The sequence below is a fragment of the Pyrenophora tritici-repentis genome, chromosome 10 (assembly GCF_003171515.1).
Source record: "Pyrenophora tritici-repentis strain M4 chromosome 10, whole genome shotgun sequence".
Lineage (NCBI taxonomy): Eukaryota > Fungi > Ascomycota > Dothideomycetes > Pleosporales > Pleosporaceae > Pyrenophora > Pyrenophora tritici-repentis.
This window is the reverse complement of record NC_089399.1, coordinates 1,933,937-1,959,337: the sequence shown is the minus strand read 5'-3', so window position 1 is coordinate 1,959,337 and position 25,401 is coordinate 1,933,937. Positions and strand designations below refer to the sequence as shown.

Here is a 25,401-nt window from a genome sequence, read left to right as displayed (position 1 = left end):
AAGGAGGCATACGATGGGGACTCAAGGGAATTCAAGATGGTTTTTGAATCATACAAAATACGCGAACGAAACTATCGAGACGAACGCACAAACATTGCGGCAATGATCAGACACCTGAATGCAACAGTTAGCCCACACCTCCAAGTGAGCTGCTTTGAGGAACATGGAACTCTCCGCACCTGGATCACAAACCTCCAGGTAGCAGTTGGAGTAGACCTCGACGATGAGATCAGAAGGGTACGAGAGAGGTACCACGATTCCTTGAGACCTATGAGAAGCCCGCAAAATTGGGAATCATGGCTCAGCGAATACGACCAAGCTGCAACTCGCGCCGAAGCCCTAAAGATAGGGGACGTGATACAAAGCAAGCTGGTTGTGGACGACTTCCTAAAAGCAGTCTCTAAGATTGCCCCAGCATGGATGGCAACATTCACTGGAGCGGGAAGCGACCGGAACAATATAGAAAGAAGGCAGATGATGAAACTCTTCCGCGAACATATGAGCCTAGCTCACCCAACACGAGGCAAATCAAGAAGTGCCTTTATGACGGGTGAAGCAGCCTACGCGGCGAGCGGTGAATCCGACTCGAACACACAGGGGGACGCCTCAAGTGTGCAAATTAGAGCGCCATCTACCAACCCTAGCCAGGGAAACCAAAGGCAAACAAACAAACGCAAAATGAATGCACCTGGCAACAAGTCCAAGCAATTCCAGAAAAGGAATACAGCAGAAGCTGGCGATATATGTCCTGCTTGTGAACAACGCCATGACATCAGTAGCTGCTACTATGTCAACCCAACTTTGGAGACCCCAGATTGGTTCAAACCGAACAAACACATCACAAAGCTGGTACAGTACAAACTTCAGCATGATGCAGACTTACAAAGAATAATACAGGAAACAAACCTGGAAACGAAGCGACCACGCCTAACTACGGCATCACGATCGATTACACCCTACATCAAGACATCACAAACACCGGACTCAGTCACTGATTGACTAGATGGACGCGAGATCTCGAGGCTGGACGAGGGCATGATGAAAGCGGCATTCAATGCGAGTAATCAAGGATACCCATTAAAGGATGCATTCATCCTGGATTCTGGCTCGACGACGCACATCTGCAACAACCTCTCAAGGCTCGAAGACGTACGCCCGCCTGCGATGGGAGATTACATTTGGGCTGGCAACTCAAGGGTTTGGATACAAGGATACGGAGCAGTCAAGGTGACGGCAGAGGGGGCTCAGGGCAAACAAATTCTACACCTAAGCAATGTTGCCTGGTGCCCAGACTTCCTCTGCAGCCTCGTATCATTCAGGCTGCTCCGAAGACAAGGTATATGGTGGGACAATCGAGGAGACCCGACAAGCCTACGACGATGGGATGGTTCAACCATTGCCACCTTATCGGAACACTATGGGCAATGGGTTATCGAGCCACCTACTACATCAACTTCAGCCTTTCATGTGCGTATGAATCGAGCCAAACGATCACCACAAAAGGCTACTGCCATACTATGGCACAAACGACTCGGACATCCCGGGCCATCCGCGATCGAGCACCTCGTGCAGCAATCTGAGGGGGTGAGGATCAAGGGCATCACCACCGTGGAGTGTGACGCCTGCGGCAGGTCAAAATCGAAACGACAAATACGCAGGACGCCTAGACTGAACGACGAAGGGCCAGGTGAAAGGGTAGCCATCGACTTCCATGAGTATGAGGACGGCAGTTTCACCAAGGAGAAGAGCCAAATGCTGATCACTTGCCGACGGTCCCGATACACATGGGACTTCTACTTCAAGGACAACAGACCGGCTCGCTCAATCATTCGCCTCCTAGGCCTCTTCGTCCAGTTCATGAAGAAACAATTCAACATCACAGTCAAAGTCATCGAGACTGACAACGAGATCGTTACCGTCAAACAAGAGGTCGAAAAATGGTGCACGTCCCTATCAATCAAACTCGAGCCCTCCGCTCCAGATACTCAAGCTCAAAACGGAGGAGCTGAGCGCTCAGGGGGTGTTATAAAAGAAAAGGCACGCGCAATTCGACTGGATGCAAACCTTCCATGGGAACTCTGGCCAGAAACTACCAGAGCGGCGGTATACCTATACAATCGAACGCCAAATTACCCAAACAATTGGAAGACACCATACGAAATATTCTTTACACGCGCAGCTGCCATCAACGGCATAGTCACCGGACCTCGAAAACCAAATCAAGCTCACCTAAAAGCATATGGGTGTAAGGCTTTCGCAATGACAGACGACACCCACAGAGGAAAGTCCAGGCTACAGAGACTAGATCCGAAGGCCTGGATTGGATACCTAGTGGGATACCAGTCAACGAACATTTACCGCATATGGATCCCATCCATGGCAAAGGTAATCAGCACTCGCGACGTAGTGTTTGACGAAGACACAATCTTCAACGGCAAGACTGAGGACCTGATGGACAATCTCATGCACAACACCCTAGAGGAAATCGCAACTTGGGTGAGAACAGTCGAACTCCCAGGTACTCAGAGCCAACAACCAGAAACCGAGACGTTCTACGAGGACGATACGACGCAGGAAGAGAGCCCGCGCACTCAGAAAACCAGATACCACCAAGGAAGGAAGGTGGTAGAGGCATATCTAACCCCGCCACCAACTCCTCCACCTGTGGCCTTGCTAGTTCAAGGAGAGGTGAACAACGAGGATATGACGAACATGTCCAACCAATCAACATCAATGACCAGTCCATGGGCAGCCGCATTCATGGCCGGCACCGAATCAGGACACATTGGTCAACACGAAGGAAAGCCAATCGATAAGGCTCAGGTGAAGAGACTGCTATCCAAGGGAATCAAGCCCCATCGCAACCAGCTACCGCCACTCCCAACAGCATACTCAAAGCTAGAAGACCATCCACTATACGAAATGTTCAAGGAAGCAGAAAAGACACACCTTCAGAGTCACCAACAAATGAAGTCATGGACTGAGGTCCAAGCATCACCAGTCAAACGAGCAGGGCACCAGATCCTAGACTGTATGTGGGTATACACCTACAAACTCGACAAGCATCACCGCCTCATCAAATGCAAGGCAAGATTGGTAGTAAGGGGAGACCAACAACGCAACATCACCTCCCAAGACACATACGCAGCAACATTGGCAGGACGCTCATTCAGAATGCTTATGGCAATCGCCGCCAAATACGATCTTGAGCTGAAACAATACGACGTCACTAATGCTTTTGTGCATGCTGCAATCGACAGAGAAATATACATGAGGATGCCAAAAGGATATCAGAAGCCTGGCACTCTACTCAAAGTGCAAAAGGCACTCTACGGGCTCCGGATCTCACCATTACTGTGGCAGAAAGAATTCACCGCAACTCTTGCTTCGATAGGGTTTCAACAAATACCACAGGAGCCATGCTGCATGATCAAAGACGGAGTTATCATCTTCTTCTATGTGGACGACATCATCGTTGCGTACCGTTCAAAGCAAGAATCAGAGGCCATGAAGGCCATCAACTGGATCCAAGAAAAATACGCTTGTACGGGAGGAGACAACTTACAGTGGTTTCTCGGTGTAGAGGTTATGCGCAATCGCAAGCAGAAGACCATACAGCTATCTCAAGCTGCATACGTCGACAAAATCAGTCAACTCATCAACCACCAAAATGTAAGGCATGATACGCCAATGTCAGGCATCGAACTCCGACCACGAGAAGGACTCGCAGCACCAGCTGAAGTCAACAAGTACCAACGCAAGATTGGATCGCTTCTATTCGCTGCAGTCACAACAAGACCCGACATAGCCTTTGCAACATCACGACTTGCTCGCTTCCTAATCAATCCAAGTACAGAACACCAAGACGCTGCAGACCGTGTGCTCCTGTATCTCAAGAAAACAGAATCCCTAGCCCTCGAACTCGGTAGAGGCGATGGCCTCGAGGTAGCAAGTGACGCGTCGTTTGCAGACAACACACTGGACAGGAAAAGCTCGCAGGGATACGCAATCAAGCTGTTCGGAGGACTCATCGCCTGGAGAGCAAGCAAGCAAGATACTGTGACAACATCAACAACAGAAGCAGAGCTGCTTGCCCTATCACAAGTTGCTAAGGAGGCAATCTTAACGTCGCGGTTGTTAAAAGAGCTTCAGGTAAAGCTAAGCAATCCAATTATCACAATCAAGTGCGACAATACTCAGACGATCCGTCTAGTAAATGAAGACGTTGCCAAATTGCAAACAAAGCTTCGGCACGTTGACATACACAATCACTGGCTACGACAGGAGGTTACCCGAAAGGTGATCAAGGTAGAGTATGTGCCGTCTGACAACATGATCGCAGACGGGTTCACAAAGCCACTGCCAGCCAATAAATGGGCCAGGTTCCTTGATCAACTGGGACTCGTCGAGCGCGAAGAAGCCCCGCTCAGAGAGATTGAGCTTAAGGAGGTGCAAGAGCAACTGGAAGGCCTCATTATGTAGGATCGATCAACCAGTTTATGCAGCTTGCAATATGCCTTCCAAGCTGAGGGGGTGTGTCAGATAGCAGGCGTGTCGAGCCGAAAGTGCCGACACCGCTAGCTAATAACGGGTTAGCGTCTTAGCAGAACAAAACTCTCAGCGCGCACCTTAGAACGAAGAACAATCAATCATGAACATCCATCACTTTTGTGCAATATCTCATCTAATCTGACAGTTATCCGAACTTTAAGTCTTCGGTTAACAGCTTTATAGATACATTACTCTAAAGATGAAAATGAGGACCTTCGCATGGTTCGATCGATCGAGATGGGCTGGTTCGTAGACTCCGCAACAATCAATTCAATCCGGTCACTCTCCTAGACCCACTTACCTATCTAGGTAGGGCTTAAACTCCTATAGGTAACTACTAGGCTTAAAGCGGTAATCAATCAATCCAATCTGAACCTTCTAGGACCCACTTAATTGATTGTTGCGGACTGTGCTGGTTCGTACTTGAGAAGTACTACAACATGACTGATCAGGTTCCGGTGTACGCTTCCGCTATTCTTCTAAATCCCGCAAGTAGAGCAGCATATCTCAAGAAGAACTGGCCAGCCGAATGGTACGAACCAGCTATTAACGCTGCTCAAAACTTTTGGGTGAATGAGTTTAAGGACGCTTTGCCTTTAGCTAGCCCTACAGCTTCTCAACAAATGGCTCCTCCTTTAAAGCAACGCGGTGCCGTTCTCGATCAGATTCTACAACAGATGTCAGTTGCGGCGGCAGATCAATCAAACAGCGACGATCTTAAAATTTTCGCAGAAAGTCCAGTAATACAAATCGACTGTAGCCCTCTTGAATGGTGGTGCCGATCGGAGCAACGGCAGCGCTACCCTAGGCTAAGCAACATGGCTATCTCTATTCTTTCTATCGCTGCAGAGTCGTCCGAGCCAGAGAGAACATTCTCAGGTGCAAGAAGAACCTGTTCATGGGATCGGTCGAGGCTCACTTGCGACAACATTGAGAAGATCGAGTGCATTGGCAGTTGGCTTAGGGAAGGCCACATAAAACCGTGTTCTCTCAACGGAATGGGTCTACCAATGGAACCAGAGCAAGATGACGAAGCAGAGATGATAAGGGATGAGGTAGAGGAGATTCTAGAATGGACATAACCCGGTCTTGGCATGATGTATCTTATATCGTTTTTATATCGTTTATATCGTTAAACGCTTTAACGTTATAAGGATTTTTGCTTAAACGCGTTAACGTTTTAAGGTTTGCCAAAACGATTTAAAAACGATTTGCCCATGTATGTCTGGAAGCATGATTGTACGCTTACGCTCGTCCTGATACGGCAGCTCGCACGACTGGCAGTCAGCTGCAGGGGCAGGGTTCTTGCAAGAAGTCAGTATTGCGTGCTGAAAGAAGAACTCCTTCTGATCAGGCAACGATGAATCAGCACTCTGGATAACCTGTTCGAACAGTGAGCTTAACCCTACAGACTTGCGTGCGGAGCGTGACGTACCACTGGAAGCGGGGCGCTTCTTGGCCTCGAGTTCGGAAACAGTATCCCAGTCCCGACCTTCGAGCTTTTTCAGCGTTGGGGTATCGCGCCCACGGGGTGGCTCAGTGGGAAGCTCAGCAGGGGATTGATGGGCAGAAAGCTCAGCGACAGGGTTAAAAACGTCGGCACGAAGAAGAGGAATGTCAGCCGTTCCTGCAGCAAACGGGACAGGGGGCGTTCGAAAGTTATCTGGTAGCTCACAAATCGTCATAGTCTCGATATCATCCGCAAGGGAGTCCAACTCAGCAATCGGGTCGCTGCTTGGGATGGCAAAGTCCTCATCCTTACCCCCAGCCTCACGTTGGATTTGAGACCAGTAAGTGGATGTAGAATCACGACGCGAAGAGTACATAGATGTATGTCGCTTTCCCGCAGACACATTTGCTGGGACAGGACGTGTGGTGGATGGTGTGGGAGGGAACTCGGTGCCCAGCGGCGTGCTAATCGCTGAAGATGTGCCATAACCCGGTATGCAAACAGAAGGACGAGCCTTCTCCCATACCTGCGAAGGAATGTTATCATCGAGCTTTGACACTAACGAACTACGACGGCGGCTAGAGCCAGCAGGGGTTGTTCGTCCACCAGACTTGTGTGTCTTCGTAGGCGCGACCGGCACCCCGGTCTTGTCGGTGTACAGTGATGAACGATCATAGTGAAAGGGATCAGGCTGAGAGTCAGGTGATTCACAATCCGGAACCTGGACAGTGGGCGAGTACACGGGCGGCGTGTCGCCATCTACACGTAACCACTGCTCCTTGGTTACCTTAGTCATCTCCTTGTAACCACAAAAGAACTCTGCGCATTGCTCTATGATCTCTGGGTTTCTAGGCTTGCCAAACTCATAACTCGCTGGCTTTGTACAGCGACAGACAACGCCTTTGTCTCCAGCGGCATAGTGAAACATGTCAACGTCAACACCTTGCTTCGCCCACTGGGCCTTGCGGCGCTCGCGAAACTTCTTGAAGTCGGAAATGGTACATGACTTGAGATCATGGCGATTCATGTATAATACTAGACTCGCGTTGAGATCAGACTTGCTATCAGTCAGGTAACTCAGTTCGAACTGACTGAACTGACTGCCAAGACTCAGTTCAGTCAGTCAGTTCTTGAGGCAGCTGGACGTCAGTCCAGTCAGTTCAGAAGCCTCCAGACTGACTGAACTGACTGACGTTAGACTGACGTTAGCTGTTTTTAAAGCAGTATTTTAGAGTTGTGAAAGCCACATTTAGTGCGGCTTCGAAGCCGCGCTAGTCCTAGATATAAAGACACTAATCCTATATAAGTTAAAGCATCTAGCTTTAAGCTAATTAGAGTTTGCGGAAATGCGCTACCCGGTGCGCACCTAGTAAGCCTTTCGCGTCGCGTCGCGTCGCGTCTGCTATACACACGACGCTAGACTACTGTTGCCATAATACTTCTTGGTGTACTTCATGTCTACTCCCTCTAATTCAGGCCTTCGCCGCCTTGTAGAATGCGACAAGCGCAATTCTCCTCTACCATCGCTATCAAACGCGCCTACTGTTGGCGATACTGCGAGCGAGGCCCAGGCTGATGAGCCCTTGGCAGTACAGGCGGACTTCCCCAACGACGGCGACGACGACGACGACGACGACAATTACGACGGGCTTGATTTTAAGCGTGTGCCGTATCTTGAGCGGCGCCAGGTTGAGCGTAATAGTCGCGGTGGGCCAAAAAGCTGGATCTACCGCCACGGCTGGGCCGTCTGGCACCGCAAGTACAAGAAAAACTACTGGCTTTGCCGGTACTGCCATCAACGACGGAAGCAGGAGGCTTGCTACGAGGCTGACAGCACTACAAACGCCGGCCGACACCTCTCAAGCAACAAGCCTGGACACTCACACGGACCTAACGGACCTGTACCAATTGCTAGCCGGGAGGGCAATATTATGGGCGCGCTCGCAAAGTCCCAAGTATATATTATGAGGTCTAAAGGGATAGAAGTATCGCAAGAGGTAGCAAACGAGATAGCAGCAAGCTTTTCAACCTCTCGATTTCAGGACGCGCTGAAGGACTGGGTAGTCGCGGACAACCAGAGCCTTCGCGTAATAGAAACGCCGCAGTTTCGAGCCATGATTGCGGCCGTGAGCCCGCTAGCCGAAGCTCTCCTTTGGCGTAGCCACTAAACGCTCCACGATCATATTATTACTGAGTACAATACATACATACTAGCTGTTGCCAACTACCTTCGCGAAGCCCGGTCGCTTATACACGTGTCATTCGACAACTGGACTTCAACTGGTGGGCAGTATGCTTTTACTGGCCTCTGCGTACATTACCTTAACAGCGAGGGCAAGCTAGTTGACCACCTGCTTGGGTTGCCTGAGCTACACGGGGCGCACACTGGCAATAATATTGCCGCTGCAGCAACAACAATACTTCGGCTATTTGGCGTTGACAACGCGAGGGTTGGGTACTTTGTGCTTGACAACGCAAGTAACAATGATACTGCAGTTGAGTCCTTAGCAGAGGAGTTTGGCTTTATCGCAAGCGAGCGGCGGCTGCGGTGCTGCTGCCATATACTCAACCTAAGCGCACAATTAGTAATTTGGGGCAAAGACCGTAGCGCGTACGAGAATGAAGCCGCACACCTTGAGGAAGAGGAGAAGTACATGGATGAGTGGCGCAAATACGGTCCTGTTGGCGTCCTCTTTGACGTGATTGCGTCTATCTGTACGCCTCAAACTCGACAACTACTAGAGCGCCTACAGTGCGAGGAGGCAGAGTCTCTAGGTGTTACACCCCACATCCGGCAGCTTGTGAAGCCTGTTAAGACACGCTGGAATAGCTATTTCAACACGTTTGTCCGTGCAGCTGAGCTACACGGCCCTATCGATGGCTATATTGAGTGTAAACTTGAGGAGCATAGTGCTGCAACAGCAACCTCACGACGCCGGAAGAATCGTGAGCAGCTCCCTGCTGCCCAGCCACGGTTATATATACGCGAAGGGGGTCTAAGCGGCAAGGACTAGGCGACAATAACAGAATACATTCGACTCCTTGAGCCATTTGCCGAAGCTACACGGCTACTTAAAGGTCGCGGCCGACACGGCCGACACGGCGCTATATAGGAAGTTCTAGTAACGTTTGAGTAGCTTCTTAACCAGCTTAAGGCTCTCAAAGACCGCCTTAAGGATGTAAATTACGAAGATCTAGATGCGCCTGAAGATCATCTTATTACAAACGTTAACCTTGCACATTGTAAGCTTGCTAAGTACTACGCAAAATTCGATAACGCGCCTGTCTACTACACTGCTACAATACTACACCCGCACTACAAACACCACCTCTCAGCGCTCTGGAAGGTGCCTGACACCCATGTCACTGCCCGTGACGGTGTCCACTATCGCGACGGCTGGCTTGACAATAACCACCGGGCATTCCTGCGTATGTGGCAGGGGCGGAAGGACTCTGCAGCCACTTCAGCTCACACTGTAACGCCGCCGCGTAAGAAGCCCCGGCTAGGGATTTCAACGTCGCGATCAGCTTTTCTACAGTCGTCAATTGAGCAAAGCACACGGCAGTTAGAGGCAAGCCTTGCTGAGGATGAGTATGAGATATGGAAGCGGCAACCAGCGTTAGCTGAGGAGGATTGGCTGTCTCTTAATCCGCTTCTATACTGGGAGTCAGTTGCTGGGCAGTTCCCTATACTCTCAAAGTTCGCTATTGACGTCCTAACAATACCAGCAGCAGCGGCAGACTGTGAGCGGACTTTCAGCGAGCTTGGCGACATGTTAGGCACCCGGAGACTCCATATGAAGCCAGAGCTTATTTCAGCTTTGCAGAGCTTGAAGAGCTGGAAGAGGCTTGGTATACAGCCAACAACTACCTCAGCTTCTGGGCTAGCGCGCACACTATCAGAGGAAGAAATCTCAAAAGTACAGGAGCATTTATCTCAGTTCGACGTCAGGTAACTCAGTTCAGTCAGTCCAGTCAGTCCGCAGGCCGCGGCGACGTCAGTTCAGTCAGTCAGTTTTAGTTTAATTGAAAAGTCTTGGCAGTCAGTCCAGTCCAGTTCAGTGACCTCAGGACGTCAGTTCAGTCAGTCCAGAGAGCTCCGGACTGACTGAACTGACTGATAGCAACTCTGGTTGAGATGGGTTGACTCGGGTGCTACGCTAATTGTCTTTTCATAGTGTCGCTTGGGATCGCTGCATCGGCATGCTACTTTTCGGTCTAAGCCGATGTAGTGCAAGACACGGTCTTCAAGTGGTTTAGAGACTTTTGGGTGTGAGGAAAACTCGTTTGCGCGGCGGATGGCGATTTCTTTTGTGCGCTTGTTACGTACGAAGACATAGTCGTTGTTGGATTTGGGATGAGACGGCATAGTGATCTGCATGTCAAAACGAGAATCTGCTAGTGATGATCAGAGCAATTGTAGTCTTCGTTTTTGGTGAAGTTTGGTGAAACGACAGGAAATTCCACTCGAGCTTCAGACGTCTATCTGTAGGCATTCTCCTCGTGCTTTGTGGGAAAGAAACAAAGAGATATCCTATAATGGACATTGTGCACGCTGCAATGTTGGGTCTCTCCCATGGCCGAGACGGACATACACAATGTGCCTCAACTCAAAGAATCTTCAAAGGCATTGTGTACGCTAGACATCTTCACAGCCGCAAAATACACGGGCATCCTGCTTTTCTGTGAATGACGCTGTTCAAGACTTTGGCGAGCTATTATTGATACATTATTATTATTATTATTATATTTCCATTAGAGTCCTGTATCAGTCGGTGACTATGTAGGACTTTGGCTAAGCCGTTCTATGTATGATGGTCGTTGTGGAGTTTCTATGGGTCTTGTACAATTTGGGTGGTGTTTTGCGTACTCCAATTTCAGAGCTAGTCTTCCATTGGCGCGGGTGCTAAAGAGCAGTGTGGTGAATAGAAAGAGATGTAGCAGCGGGCTCTTTTGGGATAAGGAAATATTGTTTTGTAGATTTATACAGTGTCTGTCTGTTCGGTGGTTTGCCCAAGGTGCCATTTTCTCGTGCCAATCCTAGTACTTGCAATAAAGGCTAGAGTAGCTTTGATGCCTGTCTTTGTTTGGAGGAGGAGTGGGAGGGTGATGGGTCTGTGTGGTATTGCTTCTTTGAGTGTATTTCGATGTGTTTTGTACTGTTTGCAATCTAGAAGTAGATGCTGTGGTGTTTGTGGTTTGTAGCATATACATAGATTGCAGTCTCTCTTGTTGAATCTCTTATTATTATTATTATTATTATTATATTTCCATTAGAGTCCTGTATCAGTCGGTGACTATGTAGGACTTTGGCTAAGCCGTTCTATGTATGATGGTCGTTGTGGAGTTTCTATGGGTCTTGTACAATTTGGGTGGTGTTTTGCGTACTCCAATTTCAGAGCTAGTCTTCCATTGGCGCGGGTGCTAAAGAGCAGTGTGGTGAATAGAAAGAGATGTAGCAGCGGGCTCTTTTAGATAAGGAAATATTGTTTTTGTAGTTTTATACAGTGTCTGTCTGTTCGGTGGTTTGCCCAAGGTGCCATTTTCTCGTGCCAATCCTAGTACTTGCAATAAAGGCTAGAGTAGCTTTGATGCCTGTCTTTGTTTGGAGGAGGAGTGGGAGGGTGATGGGTCTGTGTGGTATTGCTTCTTTGAGTGTATTTCGATGTGTTTTGTACTGTTTGCAATCTAGAAGTAGATGCTGTGGTGTTTGTGGTTTGTAGCATATACATAGATTGCAGTCTCTCTTGTTGAATCTCTTAAGGTAGGAGTTGAAGTATCCATGTCCTAGCTTGAGTGAGTAGAACGCGCTCGAGATTTCTCTTGGTGTTCCCTTCGGGACTTTGATTGTTGTATGTGTGTTGAGCTTGAAGATCCTTGAGTAGGAGCTTCTGTTTTTGGTGGGCCTGTCGGTATACCTCTTGTACTCCATCAGTTGTTCTGTTTTTTGTATTTTGTTGATTTCTGTGCCTAAGTAGGCTAGGCTCGCTATGGTCGATGTTGTTGGTCTCTCTTTAGCTGCTTCCTTTGCTAGCGTGTCGGCTTTTTCGTTGCCCTTGACGTCGTTGTGTCCTGGGGCCCACTGCAGGTGGATAGATGCTTTCTTTGTCGTTATTCTCTTTGCAGCTCTGATGCATCTTAGTAGCCACTGTTGTCCCGGGTTGTCCGATAGGTTGTTAAGCCTATGGATTGCTGCTTGGTTGTCTGCGTATACGTAGATCTCTTGGCCTTCTTGTGCCACTATAGCCGCGTGTTCAAATGCCTGTGCTATCCCCTCTAGTTCACCGTTGTAGACTAGTTGGGAGCATCCAATGTTTGTCTTTTGAGAAAAGGTTTCTTCGTGGGTGGAGCTGTACGCTACTACACCTACGCCGATCCCTATTCCCTTGTCGTGTTGTGAGGCATCTGAGTAGATTGCGGTGAAGTTATCTCCGCTCCTTGATAGGATATAATCCGCGTGTGCAATTGCCTCTTCCTCTTTGCTCTTTTTTGATACAGTAACCTTGTAGTTAAGACTTTCCCATGGTCTGAACCTATATGGAATTATCTTTTCTACGCTATTGTTGTCTCTCTCTGGGATTGACTTAACAATAGTATATAGTTGTCTATGCTGGTTTGGCTTTTTGTAGCTAGCTTTGTCTGTATTTGTGATCCTTGTAATTGCTTTCTGGATTGGGTGGTTGCTGGATAGCTGGTGTGCTCTAGACGCATACTTTCGGTTGTTGGTGTTGAGTCTAATTGCAGGTGACGTAAGTCCGGATTCAATGCTTGTTGGTAGGGATGGTGACGTTCTAAACACTCCAATTATCTTTCTACACGCCAGGTTGTGCAGTGATTGTAGGAGGCTAGTGGCGTAGCTTTGGTTCTTCCAGTATATTTGTGATCCGTAGTCTGCAACGCTTGTGACGCATGCTAGGTATAGTTGTCGTACTGCTTTTGGGGAGAGTCCTCTTTCGATGTTGGCTAGTCTCCCTAGTCTATAGAATGCTTTCCTTGCTTGGCTTACGCGTGTAGCAATATGTTCCTTGAAGGACAGTCTATTGTCTATGTGGATACCTAGCCATTTGATTGTGTCTTTCGGTTCTACAATGGTGTTGTCTGGAAGCTGTAGGCTTCTCTCTTTTCTCTCTTTCTTGGCGGTAAAGTGGATGAGCTCTGTCTTAGCTATATCGAACATAATCGCTAAGTTTTTCCCTCGGTGAGATAGTAGGCGGACTTGCTGTTCTAGTATTTTGACATTTTTCTTTAGCGATGTTGAGGATGTCGATAGAGATAGGTCGTCAATATAGGATAGGTTGAAGCTTTGTAGTCCTGGGAAGAGGTCTCTGGTGTAGATAAGAAAGAAGATTGGAGACACTGGGCTGCCTTGAGGTATCCCAGCTATTATCTCGGAGAATTCTTGTGTCTTATTGTCGAAGGAGAGTCTTAGCGATCTGTTTGAGAAGAAGGATTTTGTCCAAGCGATAAGACTAATTGGAAGGCCTAGCTTCTTAAGCGTTCGCAGGAATTGATTGTGTGAGACGTGGTCAAATGCTCCCTTTACGTCTAGGAAGATAGTTGATGTTATTTGGCCTTTCTGTTTCTGGTGCTGAATTTGGTCGATGAGTAGCATAGCTGCATCTATTGCAGATTTCTTGAGTCTACCCCCAATTTGGGTTGGGTGTAGTAGCTCTGTGATTTCTGCTAGATTGCTCAGCCTACTTGCGGTGATCCTCTCGTTAATCTTTCCTAAACAGCTTAATAGAGTGATAACTCTGTAGGCTTTTGGGATTGAATAGTCTGGTTTTGATGCCTTTTTAAGAACAGCTCCTGTAGCTTGTTTCCAGCATTTTGGGTGGTATCCATAGTTGAATAGGAGTGAGAAAGCTCTAAACATTGTTTGCGGTTGAGCTTTGTACGCGGCTGTGATTATGTCTTGTGTTATTGCATCTGGTCCTGGGGTGCTACTTTTGACTTGACTTGAGCATGCTCGTTCTAGTTCAGTCGTGGATAGTGCTGGCCAATCCCATCTCTTTTCCTGGTAGTTGGTGAATGTGGGCGCTTCGGTTATGGGCGGTGGTGGGAATAGCGTGTTGCGGAACGCTTGGCATTTCTTGTCGAATGATGTTTCTCCTTGTATAGGTGGAATTCTTTCGACTTTGTTATCCTTTGTATATGCCATGGCTTTGTAGATTGACTGCGGGTCTTCCTTCTCTAGGAATTCATTCCAGTGTTTCCTTTTAGCGTCTTTGATTGCCTTGTTGTAGGTGTTTCGTGCACGTAGGAAGTCTCTTTTCTCTAGGTAGGCGTCGTGTATCGCAGTAGTTTCGAGCTTTTCTTTAAAAATCCTTCTATAGTGGGAAGTGTCTTGTCGTAGCTTTGTCAGCTCTTTGTTCCACCAAGCTTTTGGTTTTGGACCAAGTCTAGTGATAGGGATAGCTTTGTTTGCTGCAGTTTGGATTGCTTGAGTTATTGCTTTACCAATCTCTTCTAGCTGTTGCTCTAGCTCTGTATTGTTGCCGAGGAGGAGGTCCATTAAGTCTGCCTTTCTTGGATCACTGATCTGGTCCATATCTTGCAAGGTTTGACTGTTTTGGATTGCCGTTTCTAGTTCTTTGTTGAAGGTGTCCCAGTTAGCCTTTGCAGTATTAAATCTGGGTTGGTTTGTCGGGTTTTCTACAAGGTCTGCGTTTGTTTGGATGGAGAATAGGAGGCCGTAGTGATCTGATCCAGTTTCAGGTATAGTCTGCCAGTCCGTAGCTTTGCTAGCCAAGTCTGGAGTGACAAGTGAGAGGTCTAGGACTGTTTCTCTAGATAGGTGTGGTCTGAAGAATGTGCCTACTCCTGGTGTGTTTAGGAGCTCTAGATCTTGTTCTTCAATCCAGTCAATAAATGGCTGTGCTCCTTGGCTCGTCGTTGGGCATAGCGGGTCCCACAATGGATGGTGCTCGTTGCTATCTAGTACTAAAATAGAACTTGGCGGAAGCTTAGTGTTAAGTATAGCTCTGGGCAGTGTTTTTTCCCCTTCGGCGTTTGTTTGGTTGTATACGTTAAATAGGTTAAATTGGAAATTAGAACCTTTTATTGTAATAGCCATTGCGTCTGGGTCTATTTTGAAGTCGTTTTGGGTGAATGTCTCTGCTTCTAGTGTTCTAGATATATAAAATAGAACCCTAGGGCGGACGGGTAGGTTTGTTACTGGTAAGATCTGGATAAACGCAGTGTGATTTATGGATCTTGCTGTTGCGTAGTTGTCGTTGGTAGTTAGCCATGGCTCTTGAATTGCAATTATATCAGCTTTAAGTTCAACTGCAAGTTGCAGTGTAGACTCAGTCGCTGTAATGCTCTTGTTGAGATTGACTTGGAGGATCCTAATGTTGTTCAACATTAAAATCCTGCGGGGATGCTCTTTGTTACTGCTTGGTAGAGTTCGCACTCTTTGCTGTTTGCAAAGTGGGGCTCTTTGCAGTTACTACAGTGGGGGAGTGTATGGTTGCAGGGTTTTCCTTTTGTATTACACACTGAGCATTTGTGTGTTGTAGTTGCATGTTCTTCTCCGCACAAATTGCATGCTGGTTGGTTTCGGCATCTAGTGGCTGGGTGGCCAAATTGTTGGCAGTTTAGGCATTGGGTAGATGCTGCTATAGGCTTAAACTTTTCGGTGAAGAGAGTTTGTCCAAGGATTGTAATTCTACCACCAAGTCTGGCTGCGTCTTCGGCTGTTTTGAATGCTATTACAATAGAGCTGTTCTTCTTGTTTTGCCATTCTCTTGATATCCAGTATGGGTTGCCAGTAATTTGTAGTCCGTTGTTGTATGCTGGGATTTCTGTGTGGAGTATCTCTAGTGTCTCTGCTCCCTCCCATTCTGTTGGCACATTATGTACTACTACTTTCGTCCATGATTCTAGTAGTTGTACATTCTTTAGCTCAAACTTTTGATGCCATATATGCTTGTGTTGGACTAGGTATTCTCCTGAGTAGGTTGGAGTGGTTGTTAGAATAATATTGTTCTTTCTACTTGTTGTTACTTCCTTCACTACTGGGTCTTTGATGCCGCCCTTTGTGAACTCTTCGTTGATTAGGTCTCTAATCTGGAGTGGTGTGTGAGACGTAGGCTGGGTAAGCGTAAGGACTGCTTGGTAGTAGCTTGCTGGCTTTTTGTTTGTCTTCTTTTTTGTAGACACTGTAGTCCATGTGTTTCCGTTGTTCTGGGCGGCTACGCTAGCGTATGATGTCTTGTTTTGTTGGGTGTTTTGGGTGTTTTGGGTGTTTTGGATGTTCTGGGTGTTCTGGTTGTTTGGTTTTTCTTGGTTGTTTGGGTTTTGTGGTCCAGTTGCGGCATTAACAGCTTTCTTTAGTGTCTTTGTAGCTTGTTGGGAGGCGCTTGTAAGCGTTGCAGTCTGGTACGCAAGCTGTGCTGTAAACTTCTCAGTCATTTGCTGCGTAACCCTGCCTAGTTCCGTAAAGTCTCTAAAGACGTCCAGTAGTTGTAGTAGTTTGTTTTGGGATAGATGGGATTCGGCCATAGTAGATGCTTGTAGAATTAGGTCCCTTGCCCAGAAGATTGCTTGGGTTGAGTCCTTTGCTCTTGGTTTCTTTTCTTGGCTGTTCTGGAATGGGTTTCTCTCTCTTGTAGTTATCTCTGGGGAGAATGCCGCTGGTCTTTTATTTAGTGGTGGCTGAATAATTAACCTTGGTGTTTCTTGGGTGGTCTGCTCGATGGGTGTTGTTGGGTTGTCTTGGTGCCTTTCGTCGGTCTCCATTTCGTCGTCGGTCTCCATTTCGTCGTCCAGTGTGCTTGAGGTCCGGAGGTCTTCTGGTAGCTGGACTACGATAGTGTCGCTATCTGGGGCCATTTTAGCCTCTCTGTTGTCTTGTTGTTGTTGTTTCTTGGCTTGGTCTGTGCGTTTGCTTCTGAAAGTTCGGACGCGTCGCGTTTGGGGTACTAGACTCCTTGTATCTCCACAACCACGCGGCTGCACGGCTTGGGAGTAGTCGGAATCTATTTCTTTCGATGGATATAGTTGGTTTCTGATGGAGTTTCACGTGTTCGGAAAAACTCGAAGTTGGTGTGTGATTGGACGTGTACGTCGGTATTGTGGTTTTCGAAATACCTTGAGCCGCCTGGATCTGGTTAGCTTGGTGCCCAAGAACATCAACTCCCATAGTAATTTGTTAGTAAATTAATGCAGCAGCCGTTTCCCACCTCCAGAAGCCCATGAAGCTAGTCCTGTACTCTAAATCGTTCGTGTATAGCGTTTTGTTTGTGTGGAGCTTGTTGCGAGCTCAATCTAGCTGCTGTTGGGATGCCGCCCAAGCGCCAGCGTAAGCCGAAGCAGCCATTCGATCAAGGCGTTAACCCGTCCTCCAGAAGCGTAGAGCGCCAGCAACTAGACAAAATCCTACCCATTTAACGCCTAAACGTGTCCGCCGTGAGGCGCTGCCGTCGCCTCCAGCGACTGCCCGCCGCGCCGTCAAAGCCCGTTGTCCGAGCCTGAGCTGCAAGCCACCCAAACAGCTGCCTCCGCGCAAGCTGAAGATATCGTTGGCGAGGATGAGGATACTTTCGAGGATGGAGATGGCGATCCGCTGCCTGAGGATGAGGATGAGATCGCTGCTAAGGGCGCTGCCGGTAGTGTTGAGGATGAGGGAGAGCCAGCGTACCGACGTCAAGAAGGCACTCCATGGCTGCCTCGCTCATCGCAAGCGCTAGAGGATGAGGTTAATCCTGTACTGCGCGTTAGGTGGAGGGCTTGCCTTGGTGGTGATATGGAGAAACACTTTATTCCTGAAGCTGCCGATAGCGAGCACGGCGTACGGCTGTACTCGCTGCATTTCGACGACCTATGGCAGTGGGTAGATGACGTTGTTGCAGAATTACGGCCAAAAAGAGCGAAGATCTCATCTGTTTGCACTGTTGTTTACCCAGCTAAGCAGGCCAAACGCGAGCGCGCGATAAAGCGATTGCGGCGAGGTGTTGATGCAACGTGGAATAGCTTTCAGCGCCTTGTTGTAGAGGTTGATAACTATGTCAGCGAGCCAGTAAACGTCGATTTCGAGCTCATCTTGGCTGAAATTCCAGGGGAGCAGCAGCCGTTGCCAACGGTTGTCGACGGTCCTCGTCGACGCACCGCAACGGTGATTCAAGAGGAGGGGCTTGCTGGTGTAATAGCAGCTGAACAAGCAGGTAGCGGGCATGCTATTGCTATCCGGGATAGATGGCGCTGTACAGATACCCATTGCGAGAACTATCCTTATTGCTGCTGGATGGCGCCAACAGCGAGGCAGCCAGCGCGCTTCGAAGATCACCTCTTTGTCAACGGCAACATTATCTCCATGTGGGCAAGAGCAATTACAGCGAGAAGGGCAACGTACGATGAGCCATCTGATGATGTACGGCTTGCAATTTTGAGAGCAAAGGACCTGCGGGTGCATGAGAAAACGCGCAAGTTGCGGGCGGCTGGAGATGGCGACGATGATATCAAAAGCTTAACAAAACTGCTCATCGTTGGACAGCTTGAGCGGATGAACAGGCAACCTCAACAGGAGTCTAACTTGCAGGCAGCTGCACCAACGATAACAAGAGCTGAGGTATCTAGTGCATCTCAGTGGGCGCCTATCCGATATGATCATGAGCAGGAGATTAACGAGCATACTAGTAATTTCTTTAACTACCTTAAGTTAAAATTTCCTACAGTTGGAGAGGACATTAACGAGCTTTATAAGACTCTTGTTATTGACGGAGCTATGGATATCAACCTCTTGATGCAGCCATCTGGTGATATCTTGAAGTTGTGGACGCAGCATTTCAAGCAGTGATCGGAATGGTCTGGTCTGACTTGGTCTTGGTCTGGTCTAGACCGCCAAGACTTGGTCTGGTCTGGCGATTTTTTGAGACCGTGGTCGGACCGGTCTAGATGATCGGACCGGTCCGGCTATAAATAGGTCCACGTGACTAGATCTTAGACTAATCTAGCCAGAAAATTTAGCACAATATGAGTCATTAAGATCAAGGTAAGTCTTCTACTTACATAGAACAATCAAGTCCTTAACAACCTACTTATATACTATTGTTATGGAGCCTTCAACACCAACCTCACCGTCCCCATCGAATATTATAAGACTAGATTTAACGTCTCTTACTCCATCTCCTATCCCACGTCATCACCCACCCCTATACTATCACCCACTCCTATTCAATATCACGAATCTCCAGATGAGTTCGTGCAGGGCGGTATCACGTACGTGAAACGTGCAATAATTGCAAGGAAGGATTTCCGTCAAGGTACATCACACATCTGGAAGTACGGACTCCAATACATTCGAGATAGCGATAAGAAAGAGGTGTATTACTGCCATGAGTGCAGGGTTGGGAAGAGCAAGCAAGAGTTGTTTGTCATCAATGGCACTTCTAGGATCCGGAATCACCTGGAACAGAAGCACCAGATTGATCCCCAGAGTGGCATCAAGCGAAAGGGTTCTGTACGGAAGTCTATAATCGACCAGCAAAAGGATGGGGCTGCTTCCAGCATCTTTTTCTGGAAGGAGTCAGTAGAGAAGTTTAAAGAGCTTCTAATTCGTTGGATTGTGTACTGCCATATCGCCTTCTTTCAATTAGAGAACCAGTACTTTCGTGAACTACTCCTCTTTTAAATCCGGCACTACTCAACCACCTCCCGAAGGCTGCGAAGACTATCCGAAGCTGGGTAATGAATGCATTCATATCGAAGAAGCAACAGCTTAGGGAGGACCTACACCATTCACGGAGTAGGATCTCTATCTCCTTTGATCTCTGGACTTCACCAAACCCTTACGCTATCCTAGGCGTCGTCGCTATGTGGATTGATACTACCGGCATGCGACGTGTTACCGCTTTAGGTATGCGACGTATATACGGCGAACATACTGGAGAGAATCTTGGATCGGTGGTCCTTGAATTGCTGGAAGAATACGACATTAGCGGAGATCAGATTGGATACTTTATGCTGGATAATGCCTCGGCAAATGATACCGCTGTTGAGTTTATACTCAAGGATCTCTGCCCATGGATGAAGTCAAAACAACGTCGTCATCGCCGGCTGCGTTGCTTGGGCCATGTCATCAACCTCTGTTGCCAGGCGTTCCTTATGGGGCGAAACTGTGAGAAGTATCTTGCGAAGCTGGAGAAGCATCATCAACGTGGCGACTATACGAAGGTGGAAGAGCTCTGGAAGAAGTTCGGATGTTTGGGTCGTCTTCACAACCTGGTGCGATACATCAGGCTTACTCCACAACGGCGTGAGGAGTTTGCTACAATTATTATCGGCGGAGATCTTTCGCAATTCGACGGGCTTGAGCTTATCCAGAACAACTCGACCCGCTGGAACTCATGGTTTTATTCGATTACACGTGCATTAAATGTTCGAGAACGTTTAGAGCTCTTCTCGGCTCGTCATGTACCTGGAAAGGGCTCCGTAGGGATCGCGAACTTTAAGCTTGATGGACAGCACTGGTTTGAGCTTGAAAAGATTGAACTCGCTCTCAAAGACTTCTATGCTGCAACTTTGCTTTCTGAAGGTAAGAAGACGTCACTTGCGGACTGGTTTTCAACTTTGGACTGCCTTCTCCGGGAGATAAGCGAGACGAAGGATCACTACCACGACATCCACACTGAGGACGATAACAACTTTACATGGAAGTACCTTCAAGGCTGCGCTGATGCTGCTTGGTTAAAGTGCGTTGAGTACTATAACAATCAGCAGCTGAATTGGCAAAATCGATTCCCTGAAGATACTGACCTTCCACCGGCATATTATGCGGCTCAAATCCTTGATCCATATCGCAAGTGGGGATGGTTCAGGCAAGAGTGGGTTCTTCATGGCGACGAAGAGAAGAAGAGGTGGTTTGAAAACGCACAATTAGCGGTGAAGCATCTCTGGGAGACAGAGTATAAGGGAAGGTACCCTGTCGAGATGCTGCCACCACCAGCCAGGAAGGAGAGAGATCCTGACCCAGCATTTGATCGCCAGCGGGAACATAAGCGCATTCGAATAGACGCTCCAGTTTCTACAACTGATTTGTATGAACAATACATCTCTACTGACCGGCTTCATAACGAAGAGGCAGGTTGCAATGAGGCTATTGCGTACTGGCTATCTCGCTACGACTCCCAACGAGATCTCGCTCGCTTCGCTCTAGACATGTTTGCGATCTCGCCTATGTCGGATGAATGCGAACGTCTTTTTAGTAGCGCGAAGCTTACTATCGTCGATCGCCGTGGTAGGCTGAAGGCAGATATTATAGAAGCGTGCGAGTGTCTCGGGCCTGGTATGGAAAGCCCCAAGCTGAGGGGAACAGCGATATCGAGGATAGTGAGAACGAAGACGACTAGATTGACAGTCAGTAGTAAAACACATTTCCTCGGCTTCCTTCTTTGCTTCAGCCTCATTCTTGGCGGTCTTGTTGGTCGGACCGGTCTGGTCGGACCGGTCCTTATGTAAGCACCTGGTCTGGTCTGGTCTGTACCCTCAGACCAGACCAGACCAGACCATTCCGATCACTGATTTCAAGCAGCCTCCTGGCTGGTTTTTCACGCTACAAAACACTGCAAAAGAATGGCAAGCTGGGTACCAGGGTCTCACAGATCGTAACTGGAGACGAGTCGAACGTTGTAAGAAAAGAGAAGAGATTGCGCGCAAGAAATTGGTGGTTGAACCGTCTAGCAGTGTTGTGGAGGATGATGGCGAGAATGCTTGAAGCTTAGTGGCCTGAGCGTTTTTGGTGACAGCGGCCCGTGCCCGCTATAGTGTTGAGGTTTTTCAGGCGTTTCAAATGCGCTGCAACAATAGTCTATTTGGATAGCCCTATGTACAACACTACAACTTATGCGATTATAACAGGTTAACTTCCTAAGATAGTTCTATATGTATAGAAATAGCTCTTATTTTTTTAGAATTATTAAATCGCTTTTGTGGGTTGCGCATTAAGGTGTAATCGTTCGCATTTGTATGGTATCATCTACCTATAGAAACGTACTGTGGCATCCATTTAAAAGCACAATTAATAGGGATAGCCACACCTATGGAACCAGCTTCTGCAGTTAATATTACAGCACACCAGCTGCGCTGCATACTCAAGAAGACCCAAAGTCAATGAAGTTCTCCGCTTGCGCTGAATTCCTTTTCATCCACCCCTTGAGCTGCTTAAAGCTCTTCTCGATGGGGTTGAAATCTGGTGAGTATGGCGGCAGATACTCAAGGAGTACTCCAGCACTTTGGCAAAGCACCCGTACACGCTCTGATCGATGGATGGAGGCGTTATCAAGCACGATTACTGAGGCTGGCCCTGGGTGAGGATTGCAGAACGGCAGCACTTGAAACTCTAAGAAGTCTTCTAGGATCTCAGATGTAATCGCGCCTTGAAAGATCTTATAGCTTATGTAGCCATCTATCGTCATGGCTGGCAGCAGCGACCACCGTTCTGATCGCCTGAAGCTGTGTGATAGCTCCACCGGCTCCCCGATTGGAGACCAGCCATACTTGCGGTCGCCCGTACGCTCATTGCAGGCGCTCTCGTCCAACGCAACGATCTGCTCCGCCTTATAGTGTTGCGCCATCCTGGCAAGATAGAGGCGGCGGAGTGGCTCACTCTGCTCCTTTGCCCGCTTTGTTGCAAGCTTGCGAGACCATCTCATCTTCTCTAGCTCTCGGTAAACGCTCGCAAGGCTTATCCTAACGTCGTACTCGTCGTACAAGAAGTCCCTCATCTCATCCATGTATGCGCCCGGTGAGCCATTGAGGTATGCCTGAAGGCCTTCGCGCTGAGCTTGCCGGAGTATATGGCCGCCCAAGTCGAACGCAGCGCGGCGGATAAGGCACGCCCCAAAACTCTAAGCTCAACCTCAGCTTTGCTACTGTGTTACGGCTCGCACCTGTAGCTCTAGAGATGGCTCGATCACTTTCGCAGGCAGCAATTCGGTCGAGGATAGCCTGGAGAACAGCGGGCTGCAAGCGGTGGCCGGTGCCTGGCATCGCGATGAGATGGGCTCGAGAAAATTGCAACACCAAAAACGCGAGTCAGTAGAGGCGATCGCAGCAAACAATGAACTTCAAATACGTTGTGGGTGTTAGAAAGCGTGGCTGCATCGATTTACTAACAAATTACTATAGGAGTTGATGTTCTTGGCCACCAAGCCAACCAGATCCAGGTGGCTCAAGGTATTTCGAGAAACACCCATAGTATAATCTGAACTCCGCGATCAAATCCGCGATTAGCGGAAATTTTTATTCTTCTGTTCCTTCTTAATAAGGTCTTGTAGCTAAGTAGCTGCCTAGCTATCGTCTAGGCCTCTAATCGACAGGATAAACTCTTCCTGCGCCCTGTTGCTAGTCGTCTCTGGCATCTTGGCCTCCGTAAGGAGTCGGGTGATCGTCACCCACTCGTCGAACCATGTATCTAAGTTTGCGGTCTTTGGTCTCGTGCAGACTGCTGTGTACCGAGCTCTAAGTTAGTGGTTCCTCTCTCCAATCGATAGACAGAGGTGCTTCTTTAGCGTTCTTAGCTGGCTATAGGCGTCTGCGCAATCAAGGATTAGGTCTAGGTGTTTGACGTTAATTGTCTGCACGATCTCTAGGCTTAGGTTTCAGAGAGCCTTCTCCTTCGTGAGCCACCTGGCCTCGTCGCGATCGAATCGTCTAGCCTATGAGTTGTACGTAGCGAGCTCTGTCGCTGTTAAGTCTGGGATATCGATCTGCTCGTCTGTAAGAGGATTTCAAAATCTCCTTACTTCGAGCTCTTTAGGTCTCTCGTCTTCTAGCATCTTTAGCCTCTCTGGCGAAAGATCTAGGTTAACGTACTCCTATAGACCATTCTAGTCTGCGGATATCTTCCTCGTGAACAGCTATTTCGACTAATCGTCTGGCTTTCGGAGGTAACTAACGCTCTCGTCACCTGCATTTCGTGCTCTTGAGTTGCCATAACTACCTAGCTAAATATGCTCCTAGTGTTGAGTGTCGTTGTATCGACAGCTTGTCTGTTAGCTGTATATCGGGTGAACGCAGCGATTTAATTAAAGGCTTCCGGGCTCATAACTGTAACGGTGTGAGGAGAGGAGGAGGACTGCGTTGCATTGTGTAGCTATGGAGGAACTGCAGCTATATAGGTGTGTGTGATGAGAAAGTGTGGTAGCGATGGCCGTACCCAACTCTCACCCAAGTCGGTCTTGGCAAGTCCCAAACCGTTACAAATGTTTAGATATGCCATGATGACTCACGTTATCCTGCGAAAGTATCTAAGACACAGAGATGATCACATAGTAAGATTTCAAAGACCAGTAGTTCTGCAACGTCACTGTCGATGACTGGCTGTCGAGAAAAAGGAGGTAAGACACATAACCAATGTATCAATAAGACGACGAAATGGAGACCGACGAAAGGCACCAAGACAACCAACAACACCCATCGAGCAGACCACCCAAGAAACACCAAGGTTAATTATTCAGCCACCACTAATAAAAAGACCAGCGGCATTCTCCCCAGAGATAACTACAAGAGAGAGAAAACCCATTCCAGAACAGCCAAGAAAAGAAACCAAGAGCAAAGGACTCAACCCAAGCAATCTTCTGGGCAAGGACCTAATTCTACAAGCATCTACTATGGCCGAATCCCATCTATCCCAAAACAAACTACTACAACTACTGGACGTCTTTAGAGACTTTACGGAACTAGGCAGGGTTACGCAGCAAATGACTGAGAAGTTTACAGCACAGCTTGCGTACCAGACTGCAACGCTTACAAGCGCCTCCCAACAAGCTACAAAGACACTAAAGAAAGCTGTTAATGCCGCAACTGGACCACAAACCCAAACAACCAAGAAAACCAAACAACCAGAACACCAGAACATCCAAAACACCCAAAACAACCAAAACCCAACAAAACAAGACATCATACGCTAGCGTAGCCGCCCAGAACAACGGAAACACATGGACTACAGTGTCTACAAAAAAGAAGACAAACAAAAAGCCAGCAAGCTACTACCAAGCAGTCCTTACGCTTACCCAGCCTACGTCTCACACACCACTCCAGATTAGAGACCTAATCAACGAAGAGTTCACAAAGGGCGGCATCAAGACCCAGTAGTGAAGGAAGTAACAACAAGTAGAAAGAACAATATTATTCTAACAACCACTCCAACCTACTCAGGAGAATACCTAGTCCAACACAAGCATATATGGCATCAAAAGTTTGAGCTAAAGAATGTACAACTACTAGAATCATGGACGAAAGTAGTAGTACATAATGTGCCAACAGAATGGGAGGGGAGCAGAGACACTAGAGATACTCCACACAGAAATCCCAGCATACAACAACGGACTACAAATTACTGGCAACCCATACTGGATATCAAGAGAATGGCAAAACAAGAAGAACAGCTCTATTGTAAT

At 48.0% G+C, this 25,401-nt stretch overlaps 8 protein-coding genes across 8 annotated transcripts; 5 read left to right on the top strand and 3 right to left on the bottom strand.

The window, feature by feature from the left end:
* Positions 1-36: 36 nt before the first annotated feature.
* PtrM4_045710 (uncharacterized protein) lies at positions 37-4,482 on the top strand (the record flags this gene model as incomplete). The annotated part of the gene is made up of 2 exons (XM_066104597.1): positions 37-775; positions 1,004-4,482. The coding sequence occupies 2 exons, from the start codon at positions 37-39 to the stop codon at positions 4,480-4,482; spliced, it is 4,218 nt and encodes a 1,405-aa protein (XP_065959161.1).
* Positions 4,483-4,991: 509 nt separating this feature from the next.
* PtrM4_045700 (uncharacterized protein) lies at positions 4,992-5,633 on the top strand (the record flags this gene model as incomplete). The annotated part of the gene is made up of 1 exon (XM_066104596.1): positions 4,992-5,633. The coding sequence occupies one exon, from the start codon at positions 4,992-4,994 to the stop codon at positions 5,631-5,633; it is 642 nt and encodes a 213-aa protein (XP_065959160.1).
* A 283-nt stretch (positions 5,634-5,916) lies between these two features.
* PtrM4_045690 (uncharacterized protein) lies at positions 5,917-7,028 on the bottom strand (the record flags this gene model as incomplete). The annotated part of the gene is made up of 2 exons (XM_066104595.1): positions 5,917-5,933; positions 5,987-7,028. The coding sequence occupies 2 exons, from the start codon at positions 7,026-7,028 to the stop codon at positions 5,917-5,919; spliced, it is 1,059 nt and encodes a 352-aa protein (XP_065959159.1).
* A 427-nt stretch (positions 7,029-7,455) lies between these two features.
* Positions 7,456-9,957, top strand: PtrM4_045680 (Dimer-Tnp-hAT domain containing protein; the record flags this gene model as incomplete). The annotated part of the gene is made up of 4 exons (XM_066104594.1): positions 7,456-7,590; positions 7,663-8,158; positions 8,216-8,947; positions 9,167-9,957. 4 exons carry the CDS (start codon positions 7,456-7,458, stop codon positions 9,955-9,957), a joined length of 2,154 nt encoding a protein of 717 aa, XP_065959158.1.
* A 1,544-nt stretch (positions 9,958-11,501) lies between these two features.
* PtrM4_045670 (uncharacterized protein) lies at positions 11,502-16,837 on the bottom strand (the record flags this gene model as incomplete). The annotated part of the gene is made up of 3 exons (XM_066104593.1): positions 11,502-15,351; positions 15,543-16,189; positions 16,328-16,837. The coding sequence occupies 3 exons, from the start codon at positions 16,835-16,837 to the stop codon at positions 11,502-11,504; spliced, it is 5,007 nt and encodes a 1,668-aa protein (XP_065959157.1).
* A 362-nt stretch (positions 16,838-17,199) lies between these two features.
* Positions 17,200-19,634, top strand: PtrM4_045660 (uncharacterized protein; the record flags this gene model as incomplete). The annotated part of the gene is made up of 4 exons (XM_066104592.1): positions 17,200-17,229; positions 17,353-17,525; positions 17,618-18,759; positions 19,027-19,634. The coding sequence occupies 4 exons, from the start codon at positions 17,200-17,202 to the stop codon at positions 19,632-19,634; spliced, it is 1,953 nt and encodes a 650-aa protein (XP_065959156.1).
* Positions 19,635-19,690: 56 nt separating this feature from the next.
* Positions 19,691-21,716, top strand: PtrM4_045650 (Dimer-Tnp-hAT domain containing protein; the record flags this gene model as incomplete). The annotated part of the gene is made up of 2 exons (XM_066104591.1): positions 19,691-21,331; positions 21,534-21,716. 2 exons carry the CDS (start codon positions 19,691-19,693, stop codon positions 21,714-21,716), a joined length of 1,824 nt encoding a protein of 607 aa, XP_065959155.1.
* Positions 21,717-22,092: 376 nt separating this feature from the next.
* On the bottom strand, positions 22,093-22,990 carry PtrM4_045640 (DDE-3 multi-domain protein; the record flags this gene model as incomplete). Its single annotated transcript, XM_066104590.1, has 2 exons — positions 22,093-22,848; positions 22,874-22,990. 2 exons carry the CDS (start codon positions 22,988-22,990, stop codon positions 22,093-22,095), a joined length of 873 nt encoding a protein of 290 aa, XP_065959154.1.
* Positions 22,991-25,401: the final 2,411 nt, after the last annotated feature.